The sequence below is a fragment of the Ambystoma mexicanum genome, chromosome 11 (assembly GCF_040938575.1).
Source record: "Ambystoma mexicanum isolate Mex_15411 chromosome 11, UKY_AmexF1_1, whole genome shotgun sequence".
Lineage (NCBI taxonomy): Eukaryota > Metazoa > Chordata > Amphibia > Caudata > Ambystomatidae > Ambystoma > Ambystoma mexicanum.
Window position 1 is genome coordinate 1,104,791,102 of NC_090934.1, and position 13,584 is coordinate 1,104,804,685.

The 13,584-nt window shown below is 47.1% G+C and overlaps 1 protein-coding gene across 3 annotated transcripts in view; it reads right to left on the bottom strand.

Annotated features, from left to right (window-relative positions):
* DAPK2 (death associated protein kinase 2) overlaps nucleotides 1-13,584 on the bottom strand; it is a 1,397,186-nt gene that overhangs the window by 1,042,277 nt on the left and 341,325 nt on the right. For all 3 annotated transcript variants that reach the window (XM_069624406.1, XM_069624405.1, XM_069624404.1), the window contains exon 2: nucleotides 10,014-10,112. In XM_069624406.1, coding sequence (XP_069480507.1) covers nucleotides 10,014-10,090 — 77 coding nt within the window. In that variant the 5' untranslated portion in view covers nucleotides 10,091-10,112. The remainder of the gene's footprint in view (nucleotides 1-10,013; nucleotides 10,113-13,584) is intronic.

Consider the following 13,584-nt stretch of genomic DNA (forward strand, 5'->3'; position numbering starts at 1 on the left):
CCGCTACCCGATTGTCCACCAGGGGGTGGTACTCAGCGGGAGGATTTCATCAGGAGTGAGGCACGAGCCTCCTCCTGCAGCTCACTGCATGGCAGGAGGAGGCTGATGCCATAATGGACGCAATTGGTGGAGCAGATGCTCCTCTGGATGATGGCTGCCATCACCGACAACAACCATCGAGGCTGTTTCCATCTGCAGCCCACAACAATGCTCTACACCATAAGGCGGCCTCTATGGCGGCATTACAGTCCCTCAGATTGGAGGACTCATTAAAATGTTACCTACGCCTCCCAGACGGCAGACTGTGCTGCCGTCCCCATCAACGCCCCTATATAAGGCCCTTTTGCCTGTCTGGGCTCTGTTCCTTCTACCAACATCAGCAGTGAGGCACCGACCGCCTCCTGCATTTCACTGTATGGCAACAGGAGGCCGATGCCGTAATGGACACAATCGCCGGACCAGATGCTCCTCTGGTTGATGACCGCCATCACCGACAACAACCATTGAGGCTGTTTCCATCTGCAGCCCACGACAATGCTCTACAAATCGAGGCCGCTTCTACAGCGGCATTGCAGTCCCTCCAAGGATTCATTCAAATTTCACATGCACCTCCCCGCTGGTGCCCCTATCGAAGGCCCCATACAAGGCCCTTTTTCCTGTCTGGGGCTGTCTGGGCATGGAGGGCCCTGCCTTCCATCCACCTTTCTGCTAAAATCTGGAGTTGCCTGCTACTTTTTTAATTTTTTTATTTGTTTGTTGCATTTAGGAGGCAATGTAAAGCATACAAAACACATACATTAAAATCAAGAACATAAAAAGATTAACATTTCATTTCAAAATTCCCTCGTAAAAGTCACTTAAAAATTCCACACACAGAATTCATTTAAAGCCAGACATGAAAAACTGAAGCCACAATTACATACGATTCAGCGCTGAATATCGAACTCCAAAACTGATCGGAGCCATAGCTGCCAAATCTAGCGTATACCCTCATGTAGAGATCCTGAAGGATCACACAGTTAGTCAGGATATGCCGTGCTGTTCCAACTCCTAGGGTACAGACACGATAGATATGCTCCTCTTTATTGATTCCTGATGTAGATGATGATTCCTGATGATTCCTCATGTAGAGATCCTGAAGGGTCACACAGTTAGTCAGGATATGCCGTGCTGTTCCAACTCCTAGGGTACAGACACGATAGATATGCTCCTCTTTATTGATTCCTCTCCAGGCACCAGTATTTGCTAGTACCGGAGAAGATCAAAGCGCAAACACAGTATAAAACGTAGAAGTGCAGGCAGGCGGAGTGTAGTCAAATATTTCCTCGGGGAGTACCCAAACAAGCCCTGATTTGTCTAGATCTCATATTTACGCAGGTCCGCCAGCCTGCTCAGTGACCAGATTCAATCGAATGTGCGACTTTCCCTATTAGTGCTGTTCAGAAACAGGGGAATGTCAGACAACCCTGACAGTGGATTCCTGCCATGGATCAAGGTCCCGGAGCCAGGCACATGTGGGTAAGCAGTCACTATGGGCTTGTGTGTTGTAAAGTAATGAGGCCGTAGAGCTTCTATTACATTTTAGATCAGCCCAGAACTTAAAAGTGGCCATTTTCCATGTGAATAGAAGGGACTGGAGGCCTAGCTGAATAGAAGGGACTGGAGGCCTAGCTGTAACCTTAAAGCCTCTACTGGGACAGCACTCGGGAGATTCAGAAGTGAGCGTAACATTTTAGCCTCTAACTTCGGCAGCCATAATACTGCCTTCAGGGGGAAAACTTCTAAGGTGTATAGAATAGTGGCCTGCTTTGTTTTTCTCTCCTGCTCACGCCCCTCTATTGGCAGGTATGGTTCACCTTTGCCTTCCCTCACCTCTCTTCTATTGGCCTTCTTCCTTTTCCTGTCCCCCTCCCATCCTTATCTGCCTCTGCTTTGCTCCCTATTTGTTGTAACTGACCTATCTGTCTGCTGCCTCATCATCCTGTTCATCCTCTGCACTCCATGACACGTTATTCCCCTAATGATTGTCCAGGTCTGTATGGGCTTAGTGGCCATTCTGATCTTCCAAACACCCGGCCCTGTGTGTTTTTGTCATTACAGCGTGTGTTAGCATTCTCTCCCCTTACAAGCCTGCTATACTGCTTTCCCTTCTCCGTTTACATCCCTTACCCATCCTACCCTTTCTCACCCTTGCTTGGTTCCGCTCCTGGTCTTCGTCCCTTGACAGGCTCTACGCCACTTGCTGTCTGATTCGATGTCTTGCACACCCTTCTCCTCTATCTCTGTTGCTTGCTGGTTCAGCACTCCCTCCCGCCCCTATCTCCTTACCACCCGCTTTCTTGTCACTGCTGACCCCCCTGTCCAATCTCTAACTCCCACTCTCACCATTGTGCACCTCTCTATCCTCTGCTACCTTGCTCTGTCTACTTCGCAGCCCCTTTGCTCCAGCTTAGGTCTCTGATCTTCTTGCATGCCTGATCATCTCTTTCACTTTCACCTCTGTCTCCAGGCATCCCGTCCTCGCATTGTGAGTTGTACTTCCCTCCATCTTCTGCACTAATGGCTTTACCTGCTTTCCATTTGTATATCTTCTGCTTGCCTTCCTTCACTTAGCTTACCTCCAGATTGTCACCACAGCCCAGTACTGTTCTTGTATGTCCTTACTTGTGAATACTGGTTTGACAATTGTCCTAATTGTTTCCATTATTGACTCCTGAAGCCCAGCGCACTACTGACCATCAGATTGACACTTGTAGCCCAGCGCTGCATATACCCGACTTACCTATGACTACTGAATGGTCTCGTGCAGTCCTGCACTGTTCTTTATTGTCCTACCATCGACCTTTGGAGTGACACTTGAAGCCAGCGTTGCACTTTCCCTGTCTTACCTATGACCGCTGGATAGTCTCGTGCAGCCCGGCACTGTTCTTTATTGTCCTACCATCGACCTTTGGAGTGACACTTGCAGCTCAGTGCTGAACTTCACCTTAATTGTTTGCCTGCATGCATGATGAAGCCGCCACTCATTCCATGAGGAGAGGCATTTGCAGCCTGCAGCCACGCTTACCAGCTTGTCATAATTGCATGTCTGTTTTGTTCCTATTGCAGTTTACCTATTTCTTCTTGGACATATAAACTGGTTTTTGCATTAATGTACCCCCCCCTGCATTTCCCCTCCTCTCCTTCTCCCCCTTTTTTCATGTTCAGCACCTGCAAGTTCCTAACCGTCTCACGAACTAGTCAGAACGTTTTGTTTGTCTGCTTCCTTTCTTCCCCCTTCCTGCACTCCCCTGTCTCTCCCTTATACCCTGCTCTCATCCTATAGCACTTTCACGTTCCGAATGTTTCAAAACTTTTTAAGAACGATTTTGTTTGTGTTTTATACCACTGTTTCCTCATCCCTACCCCCCTTGTCTTGATGCACCTTGAAACACAATTTGTGCTGTATAGTGCACATTACAAATAACCAATAAATAAATAAAAATAAAATAAATTGAGGGAGAACGCAGTATTCCCATACTTCACGCTTACCTCCCTCATCTTCCTACCTTGCACCCGCCTCTATATATTTCGGCAAGGTAGAAAACTCGAGCCTCTTAGGACATACTGAGACGAGGAAGCGTAGGGACAACCCATACAGAGTAAATAAAGGAACTGAGACGAGGAGGATCCCACCTAACCCAGTGGACAGTAATATAGATAACACTGCGACGAAGTAGATCTGCAGAACAATAACGAGCAAAACATGGAACCAAGATCGCGCTCCATTCAATATGGACATTTCAAATACAAAAAATGGAAGGAGTACTAGAAAGTTTGTCCGATCCACCCTGAAGGAGCTGTGAGTGCCAGCACAGCTTAGAGGGGAAGAGAATAGACTGGGATGCCGAAAAGGAAGCGAGGAGCTCCGGGACGGTACAGAGTGGGAGACCCACTTGACAGCCCCACCAAGAGAAACTCCAGGTGTCCCTTACCAAAGGATGGCGCAAGAATGGAGAGCCGCGCAACCCACAAAAAGCTTGCTGCCGCAGCAGCGAGAATGCAGACCACAAGAGCTTGGGAAGTCCCACAGCTATTTGAAAATGCCAGGGAAGACCCAGGACGAGCACGGACCGCGAGAGAAGGTACGCTTGCCTCTGGGAGTCCGCTGGGGCCCCGAGAATGTGGTGGAGAGCCCAAAAGGGGAGAGCAAGGCAGAAATACAGTGTATAGGACCCTGACCAAAGGAAAGAAACAATATCATATTTTGGGTCGCATGATAGCACTTGGCAGCAGAGTGAGCCAGGTCTATCCCAACAGAAAGCTATACAGGAGAGGTGAGTCTGGGACCTACACCCACAGAAAAGCCAAGAATACAGGATCTGGGACTCTAATCCAGGGGAAGAGACGCAGTCATACCTTGGGCCGCACAATATCGCTTGGCAGGAAAGTGAACCAGGTCTATCCAGAAGGAGGGTCACACAAAAGAAGCAAGTCTGGGACCTGCACCCATAAAAAGGAAGAAATATCCTTGATACCTCTTAATAGTCACAATAACTGACAGAGTGATAAACCATGTGGGCTGTGCATAACAAAAGGTAAATGAAACCAGACGAAGAAGCCATTCCCCCTGACAACAAGAACTGCCAAGAAGCCTTAGAAAGGCCACACGAAGGGAGACATTCTCTCCAGCAAGCATTGTGAAGCCTGAGAAGAGGCCATGGGAAGGAATGCATTCACACAGCAAACATTGTGCTCTTTGAGAAGGCTAGGGAAAGGGAGACAATCCCCCAGCAGCCACTGTGTGATTTTGGAAGCCTGGGAAAGGCCACGGGAAGGGAGACATTCCCCCAACAGAGACTTGAGCAACCCAAACACACGAGGACGGTTAGGGGGAAGGAGTCATTCCCCTAACACAGTGAACTGGGGCCAGAGGGGAGGGAGTCACCCCCCCTTGTTCAAGACAACAGAAGAACCATGTATTCGGAAGACAATATAGTGAAAACCACTATGATGGAGAAGGAAGAAAGATTGTGAACTCTGTTTTGAGAAACGCACTGAAGTTGGAACTTTGTTACTTTCAGATGCGATGACAACCTGCGTAAGGGAGCCATCCTCTCAGAACACGGTCCCTATTGGGAGTTATTGAAACCCCCTCCAGTTATTTAGTTCAATTCAGAGTGCAAGGCAAGGACATAGGCATTGACACAGGACGGTGGACTCCCTGGCAGATTCCATAGTATTTTTAGTGGAGGCAGGAAAACCCCTTTTATTATTAGAGATAGTTGGGTTTTTTGCTCCTTTATTTTCATGTAATAAAAGAAGTCTTTGCCAATCCTCATGCCACCATTGTGTGTCTGACTCGTACTTCTACACCCTTATTGAAATAGGTAGAATAAATATAGAATGTGTTGGTAAAAAGAGAACAAATGCAGGTTATTAATTACAAATCTTTTATACCGCGCTTAACACTGGAGATCAGTGTCTAAGCACGGGACCGGGATTCTAATGTGTTGCTCTGCATTACCTTGCTTCCAGTACAAATGCGTTCCCCCTGAGCTACCCTTCCAGATGTGTTGTAAACAAATGTTTTTATTCGGATGACATTAAAAAACCACAGCAAAAACATTACAACAACATAAGATCCATCCACAACTGGTAATACATCAGGATGTGCGCTGTGTATTGGTATCAATTTCTATAACTGGCAACAACAGAATGTATGCTGGGCATTGATATCAATTTCTAGAACTGTGCATTGATAATTCCAGTAATTGGTAATACAACAGGATATCAATGTTTAAATCTTGTAATTAAACAGAATGTATGCTGTGCATTGATAGCAACTTCTGGAACTGGTAATGCAACATAATGCATGCTGTGCTTCGATATCAATTTCTGTAACTGGCAACAACAGAATGCATGCTGTGCTTCGATATCAATTTCTGTAACTGGCAACAACAGAATGTATGCTGGGCATTGATATCAATTTCTAGAACTGTGCATTGATAATTCCAGTAACTGGTAATACAACAGGATATCAATGTTTAAATCTTGTAATTAAACAGAATGTATGCTGGGCATTGATATCAATTTCTAGAACTGTGCATTGATAATTCCAGTAACTGGTAATACAACAGGATATCAATGTTTAAATCTTGTAATTAAACAGAATGTATGCTGTGCATTGATAGCAACATCTGGAACTGGTAATGCAACATAATGCATGCTGTGCATTGATAGCAATTTCTGTAACTGGTAATAGAACAGAATGTATGCTGCGCATTGTATATCACACTTGAAGGCTCAGTAACACACTGCACCTATTCACACGTTGCCATTATGCTTGGCCGTCACTCGTTTGATGCATTCCCCCTAAAGACTGCACAGTACTGGTAGGGTCAACTCTCATCTCTAGCTACCGCGTGCATTCTCATTCTACCACAGCCTGCCAAAACACCATGGGCCCGATTTACTAAAAAATCTTTTAACATGGAATCTTTTAACATTTGTAAATCAGGCCCCAAATCTCGCGTCACCAAGTGCACCAGAACCTTGCAGCTTGCCTGTCAGCTGCTACGAATGCCTCGAGCTGCATTTCTCGGACCCTGAAATCAATGAGCTGGCTCGCCATCAATCTCAAAATCACTTTCAAGACCCTTTATGCCATCATCCAAAGTATCCATGGAAAGACCCCAAAATACTTTAATTTACATGTGGAATCTGTACCGTGCCTCTGCTCTGTGCCACTCGATGGGTCACAGGGCATTTATACGCTTATTGCGAAAAATGTCAAAACTGTAATGTGGTATTTTTAAGAAGTGCACTTACTTCGCTACAGGCTGTAACAGGTGTTATCAGACTGCTCGATAGTTGAGGGCCTGAACTGATGCTGATGGCACTTAATAAGAGAAAGGGTAGTGACAGCACCCATTACAGCCTTCCGACGTGGGCTGTAATACCATTGATGCATGCTGGCCAAATCTACCGCCAAATGAAATGCAGAGGCCGCTCCACATCACCAGCATTGCCTCAATGTGAGATGGCTCCGGAGACGGACTCCATTCTGTGAGCCAGAAGGTGCAGAATCCTGTGGTCATCCTCATGTGGGAAGCAGGAGCGGGCACTGAACGGGCGGTTAATGCGACACCCCTGCACCACTGTTTCCAATGGGCCGCCAGCGTACCGCAGCCTAAAGCACCACCTCAGAGCCAAAACTAAAACAATGCTTGACTGGCAGTGTGCTACGGATGGTAGATGATCGACCGGTGGTACAGGAAGGTCACAGTTCTGAAGTGCCAGGTGTTCGTTCAGCAGCCTCTAATATTGGATCAGGGACATCTGAATGCACTTGCATTTTTTCTGAATTTTTCACTGTTTTTTTATGGGGGGCAAGCAGCCCATACCACCCTTGAAGGCCCCTGCCACGCCTAACCCACCCTTCTACTACCCAAAAAATAAAATTGTAAAGCATCCATACCCGGTTCATCCCCTGAAAAAAAGGCAGTGAGAAATGTGTTAAAATGGCAGTTTCACCAATTACACGATCAGATGGCCCAGTACCCTCGTATCTTGTTATAAATGGGCAGGTTCCAGCTGTTTACAACATCTGTTTAATTGCTTCTGTAACTGAGTTGTTTAGAAAGTTGGATGCACAAACTCCAATCAAGCACAGATAGGACCCACATATGATTCAAAAGACTAACTAGTCAGAGCACAGGGGATTAAAAACCATTCTAGACATTACAGAAAGCCATTGTGAATCATATTTTAATGAACATGTTTGTTATGAAGTATCAAACATTTGTTTGATGCTCTCGTTTGCAGCCTTCCAGGTCCCTCTTTTCTTTGCCCTTCTGTCTTCTCTCCTGCACCCTCATCTTGTAATTCTGTGTGTACCCACGTTATATGACCAGGCTTTTAGATCACTGTTCAGTATTTGAAATATGTATCCAAGGCCTGGTAATGCCCTCCTTCTCTCCTGTTCTGCCGTTCTATATGGATAAGACTCTGTTATACACTTTATGAACTTCAATAACACTATAAAGGGGAAAGAATTGACATTGGTAAACAGAGAAATGTAGAAAGGAATAACTCAGTCCAAAAATGGGATTCAAATCCAGGTTGGAACTGGTTTGTGGGTCGACCGGGCTCTTTTTTCTTTTCAGTTCTACCGAATTTTGAAAGTCAGTGGTTCAAATATATAATCTCCTCCTTTGGGTTCTCGTACCAACTCTTCGCAGACGACCCCCAAATCTTCTCTTTTTCTGAACTTTCCTCTGATCTCTTTATCAAAATTTCCAACTGTCTCCCTGCATTAAATATTGGATGGCTTCACACTCTGATGTTCAACTCTACCAAATAGAGGTACTCTTCTTCCTCTGCCTATCCAGTTTCCACCTGACACTCTCCCCTACTCTTCTTCAGCTAGAAGCCTCAGCGTCATCTATGACCCTTCTCACGCCTTCTCTACTTTCATCTCCAAAACTGGAACAATAGCTCACCTCAACCTACAAAATATTAGCAACATCAGGCACCTACCTCCTTCCTTTTAACACCGCCAGGCATCTGTTAACCAATCTTGTCTTCTCTAAACTGGACTACTGTGCCATCAGACTCTTTGGTCTCCCTAACTATGCTCTCTGTCCTCTCGACAAGAACATTCATTTTGCTACCAGGACTCTCTCTGAACTCCCTCACTTCACACCTATTTCCTTATACCGTCACGATGCTGGATGGCCGATGCAAAACAGGGCCAGATTTAAATTTCTTCTCCTAGTTCATAAATCTATCCATGGTTAGGCAACACTGTATCTATCCTCCTCTATCCAATTCTATAAGCCTTCTCGGAATCTTAGCTCTGTCTCCGCGACTACCATTGTGGCTTCTCGCCCTCCCTGTGCTTCCTCTCGCTTCCGCTCTTTCTCTCTTCTTGTTCCACTTGCATGGAATTCTCTTCCAGCAGGCATCTGAGAAACAGTCCACACAGATTTGTTCAAAACCAAACTAAAAGCCTACCTCCTCACCTCTGAGTTACCCTCTTAACCTACCCCTCATCTGCCGGCTAGCAAAAATGTTTCCCTCGTCTCTAACCCGCCTCTGTCTCTCACTTCCTCTGCCTCCATTCTAGCACTTCACCCATCATGGTCACGTCCCGAGCACAGCTGGCCATACTGCCTAGCTGCACTTAAAAATGCCCAGTGTTGGTTGTCCTTGATCTATGTATGTCGACTTATCCACTTATGTATTGCCCCTGGTGACAGTTCCATTTACTCCCCTCCACAACCTGGTCAGAATGTCCCTCAAACTCACCCTGTTGTAAGAAGCTCACTACTTCCAGCATATCTGATTTCTTATCTTTTGTATGTTCTTTTGTGATCAAAAGAGCATTGTTCCGACTGTATATAAATAAAATAAATATATAAAAAATAAAATAGATCACTAACTGGAACTCTGGAGGGCATAATGATGCAAACAGCAATCATGATACAAAACCTATAACGTACATTACAACATTGGTATGTTGATTGTTCCATTCTGATGAATGGGGCCAGAGCGGACCTTAATCACTTATATAAGACCCACTCTTGCCTTACAACCAAAGTTCCACTTCTCCCCTGTGATGTGTGCTTCTTTTGTGCATGCCGCAGGCCTCTTGGTTCACAGTACGCTGGCTGCACTCTCTCCCCTTTAGCCCCTCTAACTACCACATCACTTCTGCATCCCACAACTTTCGCCTTACAGTACATCTGACCTGCCCATGTTCCTCCCACGTCGGCTTCTGGAGCCCTTCTTTGCTGCCACTCCCCTGGCGTGACAATCCATACCGGCCCAAGCGAGTGACTTGCTCCTGCATTTATATTTTTAACTTTTTGTGCTTCCCAATGTGTTCGCCTCAGGCCCTTAACTCGGGAGTAGGCCAACACCATGCACTGTTTTAAAGAAATGCAAATACAGTTGTGGTTCCTGTTGGATTGTTCAGCTTCACAATGAACAAAGCAGCCCATTCAACGGGTGTGGGGGGTGTACTGTACCTGCCCAGTTCTTCTCCAATCTCGTACACGTCCTCCACCTTTTGTTGTTTGAACACGGCCATGGCTGGACTCATCATTGATGCTATGATCTTCTGGCACCTGAAAGAATGAAGAAAGGATGTTATATGATTTTTCCCTCTTGGATCAATTCATTCATTAATACCAAATGTCATGAAGACAGCTGCAAACAAGCAGATGTAAATACATGATTTGTTGGTATAGTGCATTAGCAAGTATTCTCATTTAGAACAATTGCATGCTCCTACCTTGAGGTCAAGGTGGATTATGAACTTCATAATCAACTCCGTAGTTTCTTTTACACCTGTTGAACATTCTCAAACTCCAAATAAAATAAGTTTCAAAAAGACCACAGACACATCTCTGCAGAGGGCTAGAGCCCCCAAAGACCTGAGGAAGGCAGGGTAAAACCCAAAGGCCTCCTCCTCAAAACCTAAGCCATCACGTCACACCACCTGACTTGCTAGACGCCCTTCTCCTCCCCGCCACCCGATACAGCTATACCCCTCCTCTGTGCCCCTCTGCATCCTACCCCCCTGCTGTATATCTGTTCTGTTACCTCTGAAAAGAGCTCCATTATGCATCTGTACTGTTGTATACCTCTGTAGAGCACTCTGTTGCTTCTCGAAGCTAGGTCCGTGCTCAATAAATACCATAATAATGATAATAATAATAGTGTCCAGCACCCATTCGTCTGTGACTCCCTGACAGTGCAGGAGCTTGAAGCCTGGCAGGTTCAGGGATCTGAAGCTCCCTCGCTGCCAAAGCACAGCATAGTGCCGGCCTTTAACAGCATAGGAGCAGTGGGCCTCAGAAACCTCAAAGCTCGCAGCTCCCGCCCTCTCTGGGAGCCATGCCAGGGAGAAGGGGTTGGCGAGGGGGAGGGAGGCGCGTAGGTCTGCAGGTCTTGCTTTTCTTTCTTTTCTGCAGAGGGGAAGGCAAACACGAGGCATGTGAGATAAGGTTGTGGGATGCCAGTTGCAAGGGGATACGTGAGAGATGCCCATCTAGTTGTCTGTGCTTTCCCTCATGCCTTCTCTGTACCCCTAAAAGCTGGTTCATGAGGAGAAGACAAGGGGTAAATAAGAGATGCATCATAAAATCATAGATGGGTGGCCACATCATCTACAGGGTCTAGTCCACCTTGGGCTCCAAGTGACATCATAAACAACTCAAGCTTCGTTCCCATTATCCGATGTCATTCAGGGCACTATGGTGGAATATATCCCTGTGGTGGATAGCTATATATCTGGGTAAGGGTTGCCAAGTGACAAAGCAGGAGGAGCTGCTGCAAGACAGCTGCACCAGCCTGTACCGTAATAAGAAACTGCAAGGAGACAGCTTAGGATTTTAGTTGCCGGTTTGGAGGAGTGGCATTTTGCTACCATCCATCTAATGTTAAGGTATTGTGGAGAATGACCCACAATACCTTAAAATTAACCCATCCACAGTCTCCTCCTCACCCCTCCCCTCCCAAGCTCTCTGCAACGCATTGGCCACACACTTCACTACTAAATCTCAGGACATCCTGAGCACACTTGCGTCACTCTCCCTTGGCCCCTCCTCCACTCCCTTGCCTCCTATGGTCTCTCACCCTCCTTCCTACTCTCGCTCCTCCTCCCCTGTCACACTTGATGCGGTCACCAGAGTTGTCTGCTCCATGAAGGTCTCCTCCAAACATGTTTCCTCCTGCTCCTCCAGACCCCGCCTGCCCAGCCAACTACTGCCCTATCTCTATCACCCTTTTCCATGGGAAACATTTGTAGAAACTCGCCTTCCCCCGATTTACGCCTCATACTGAACTTTTTGGCGGTCTTTACAACCATCAATCTGGATTCCGAGCATCCGGAGGCAAAGAAACTGCTCTTCTGAACACCCGTGAAGAACTGTTCGCATCTCTGGACTCCTCTGCCATTGACACAGTCAACCATTCCATCCTCATAAAAACGGCTCCACGATACTCTGGGTATCTCAGAGCTGGTACTGGACTGGCTGACCTACTTCTTAAGTGACCGTCCATACAAGGTTATTCTGGGCCCTTTCTCCTCCCCCACCTCTCACTCCACCTGTGGTGTCCCCCAGGGCTCCAACCTCTCCCCTTGGCTCTTTAACCATTACCTTGCTGCACTAGCACTCCTCATTTCCACCTTTTTGCCTAACTTCCAGGGCTATGCAGATGACACATGACTTTTCTTCAAACTCCCCGCTGACCCTCTTACATCTTTCATCATCCCGGACTGCCTATCTGTCATCCAGCCCTGGTGCCCTTCTAACAATCTCTTCCTCAATGCCAGCAAGACTGAGATCCTTCCTATCGGGACTCCTGCTCCCTCTTTCTTCTCCTCACTTTGGCTATCCTCTATGGGCTGTCCCCTTTCTCCTTCATCTGAAACCAGAATCCTTGCAGTCATCTTCGACTCCTCCCTCTCCTTCCTCCCTCACATTCAGGACATTGCCATAAAGTCCCACTTTCAACTCTTCCTTCTGAAAGGAATTCTCCCTTTTCTCACTTTCCCCCAGAAGCTCAATGTTACCCGAGCCCTGGTTCTCTCTAGGCTTGACTACTACAATAGCCTTCCCTTGAATCTACCCTCTTCCTCTCTATGACCCCTCCAGCTAATCCAGAATAGGGCAGCAAGACTTATCCTTGGCCTCAAGCCCAGGGACTGCATCTCTCCTGCCCTAAAAACTCTTCACTGGCTCCCGGTTGCTGCACAAATTAAATAGAAATCCCTCTGCATTATTCATAAGGCTGTCTGGGGCCGGGGACCAAGCTATCTGCAACTTGCTCTTACCAAATACTCTCCCCCTAGACGTCTACTCTGGTACCAAATCTCTGTGTGTAAAATGTTTCGCTAAACAGAGGGCCGGAGGTCGATCTCTTCCCTCAGCTTGCTCCCTCTTATGCAACAGCCTCCCCCTTCCTCTTTGTCATGAGCCGGACCTCCTCAAATTCCGGAAGCTACTCAAGACTTTCCTTTTTGCCTCCTCCTTCCCTTCTTCGCTCCTCTGCTAATCTCACAGTGGCTGTGATCGGTGACCAGGGCCCTTATGTGTCCTTCAGGGCCCTGACCTCCCACACTGGAAATACTCCATATGTCTCCCTCATTTGTGCGCCCCCGCAGTCACTGCGACTTTGGGGGGCACAAAATACTGACTCCCATTACTGCCCCCAAGCAGAGTGGAGGTTGCGGGGGTGTCCCCTGCTCTCCTTGGGGGCAGTAACGGGAGTCGGGGCTGCAGGGGTGTGCCCCGCTTACCATTGTTGTAAGCGGGGGACAAGAAAGTTTAAAAAAATGTTTTTTTTAAAAAGCACCTGGAGCATTAGCTCCGATCCACAGGGATAGCAGGGAGTCGGCAGCACATACAGAAGTGTACCGCCGTGAAGGTAAGTGGGGTGGGGGATGTGGTAGGGGTATGCGGGCTGGGTGAGGTGGCGCCGCACCGTAAATGGCGTCAACATTTTCATCGGCGCAGTTACAGACGACGCAGTGATCACATTGCCTTGGCACCCACTGGCCTACGCCACTGTAGGCCTGCACTCAACTACTCA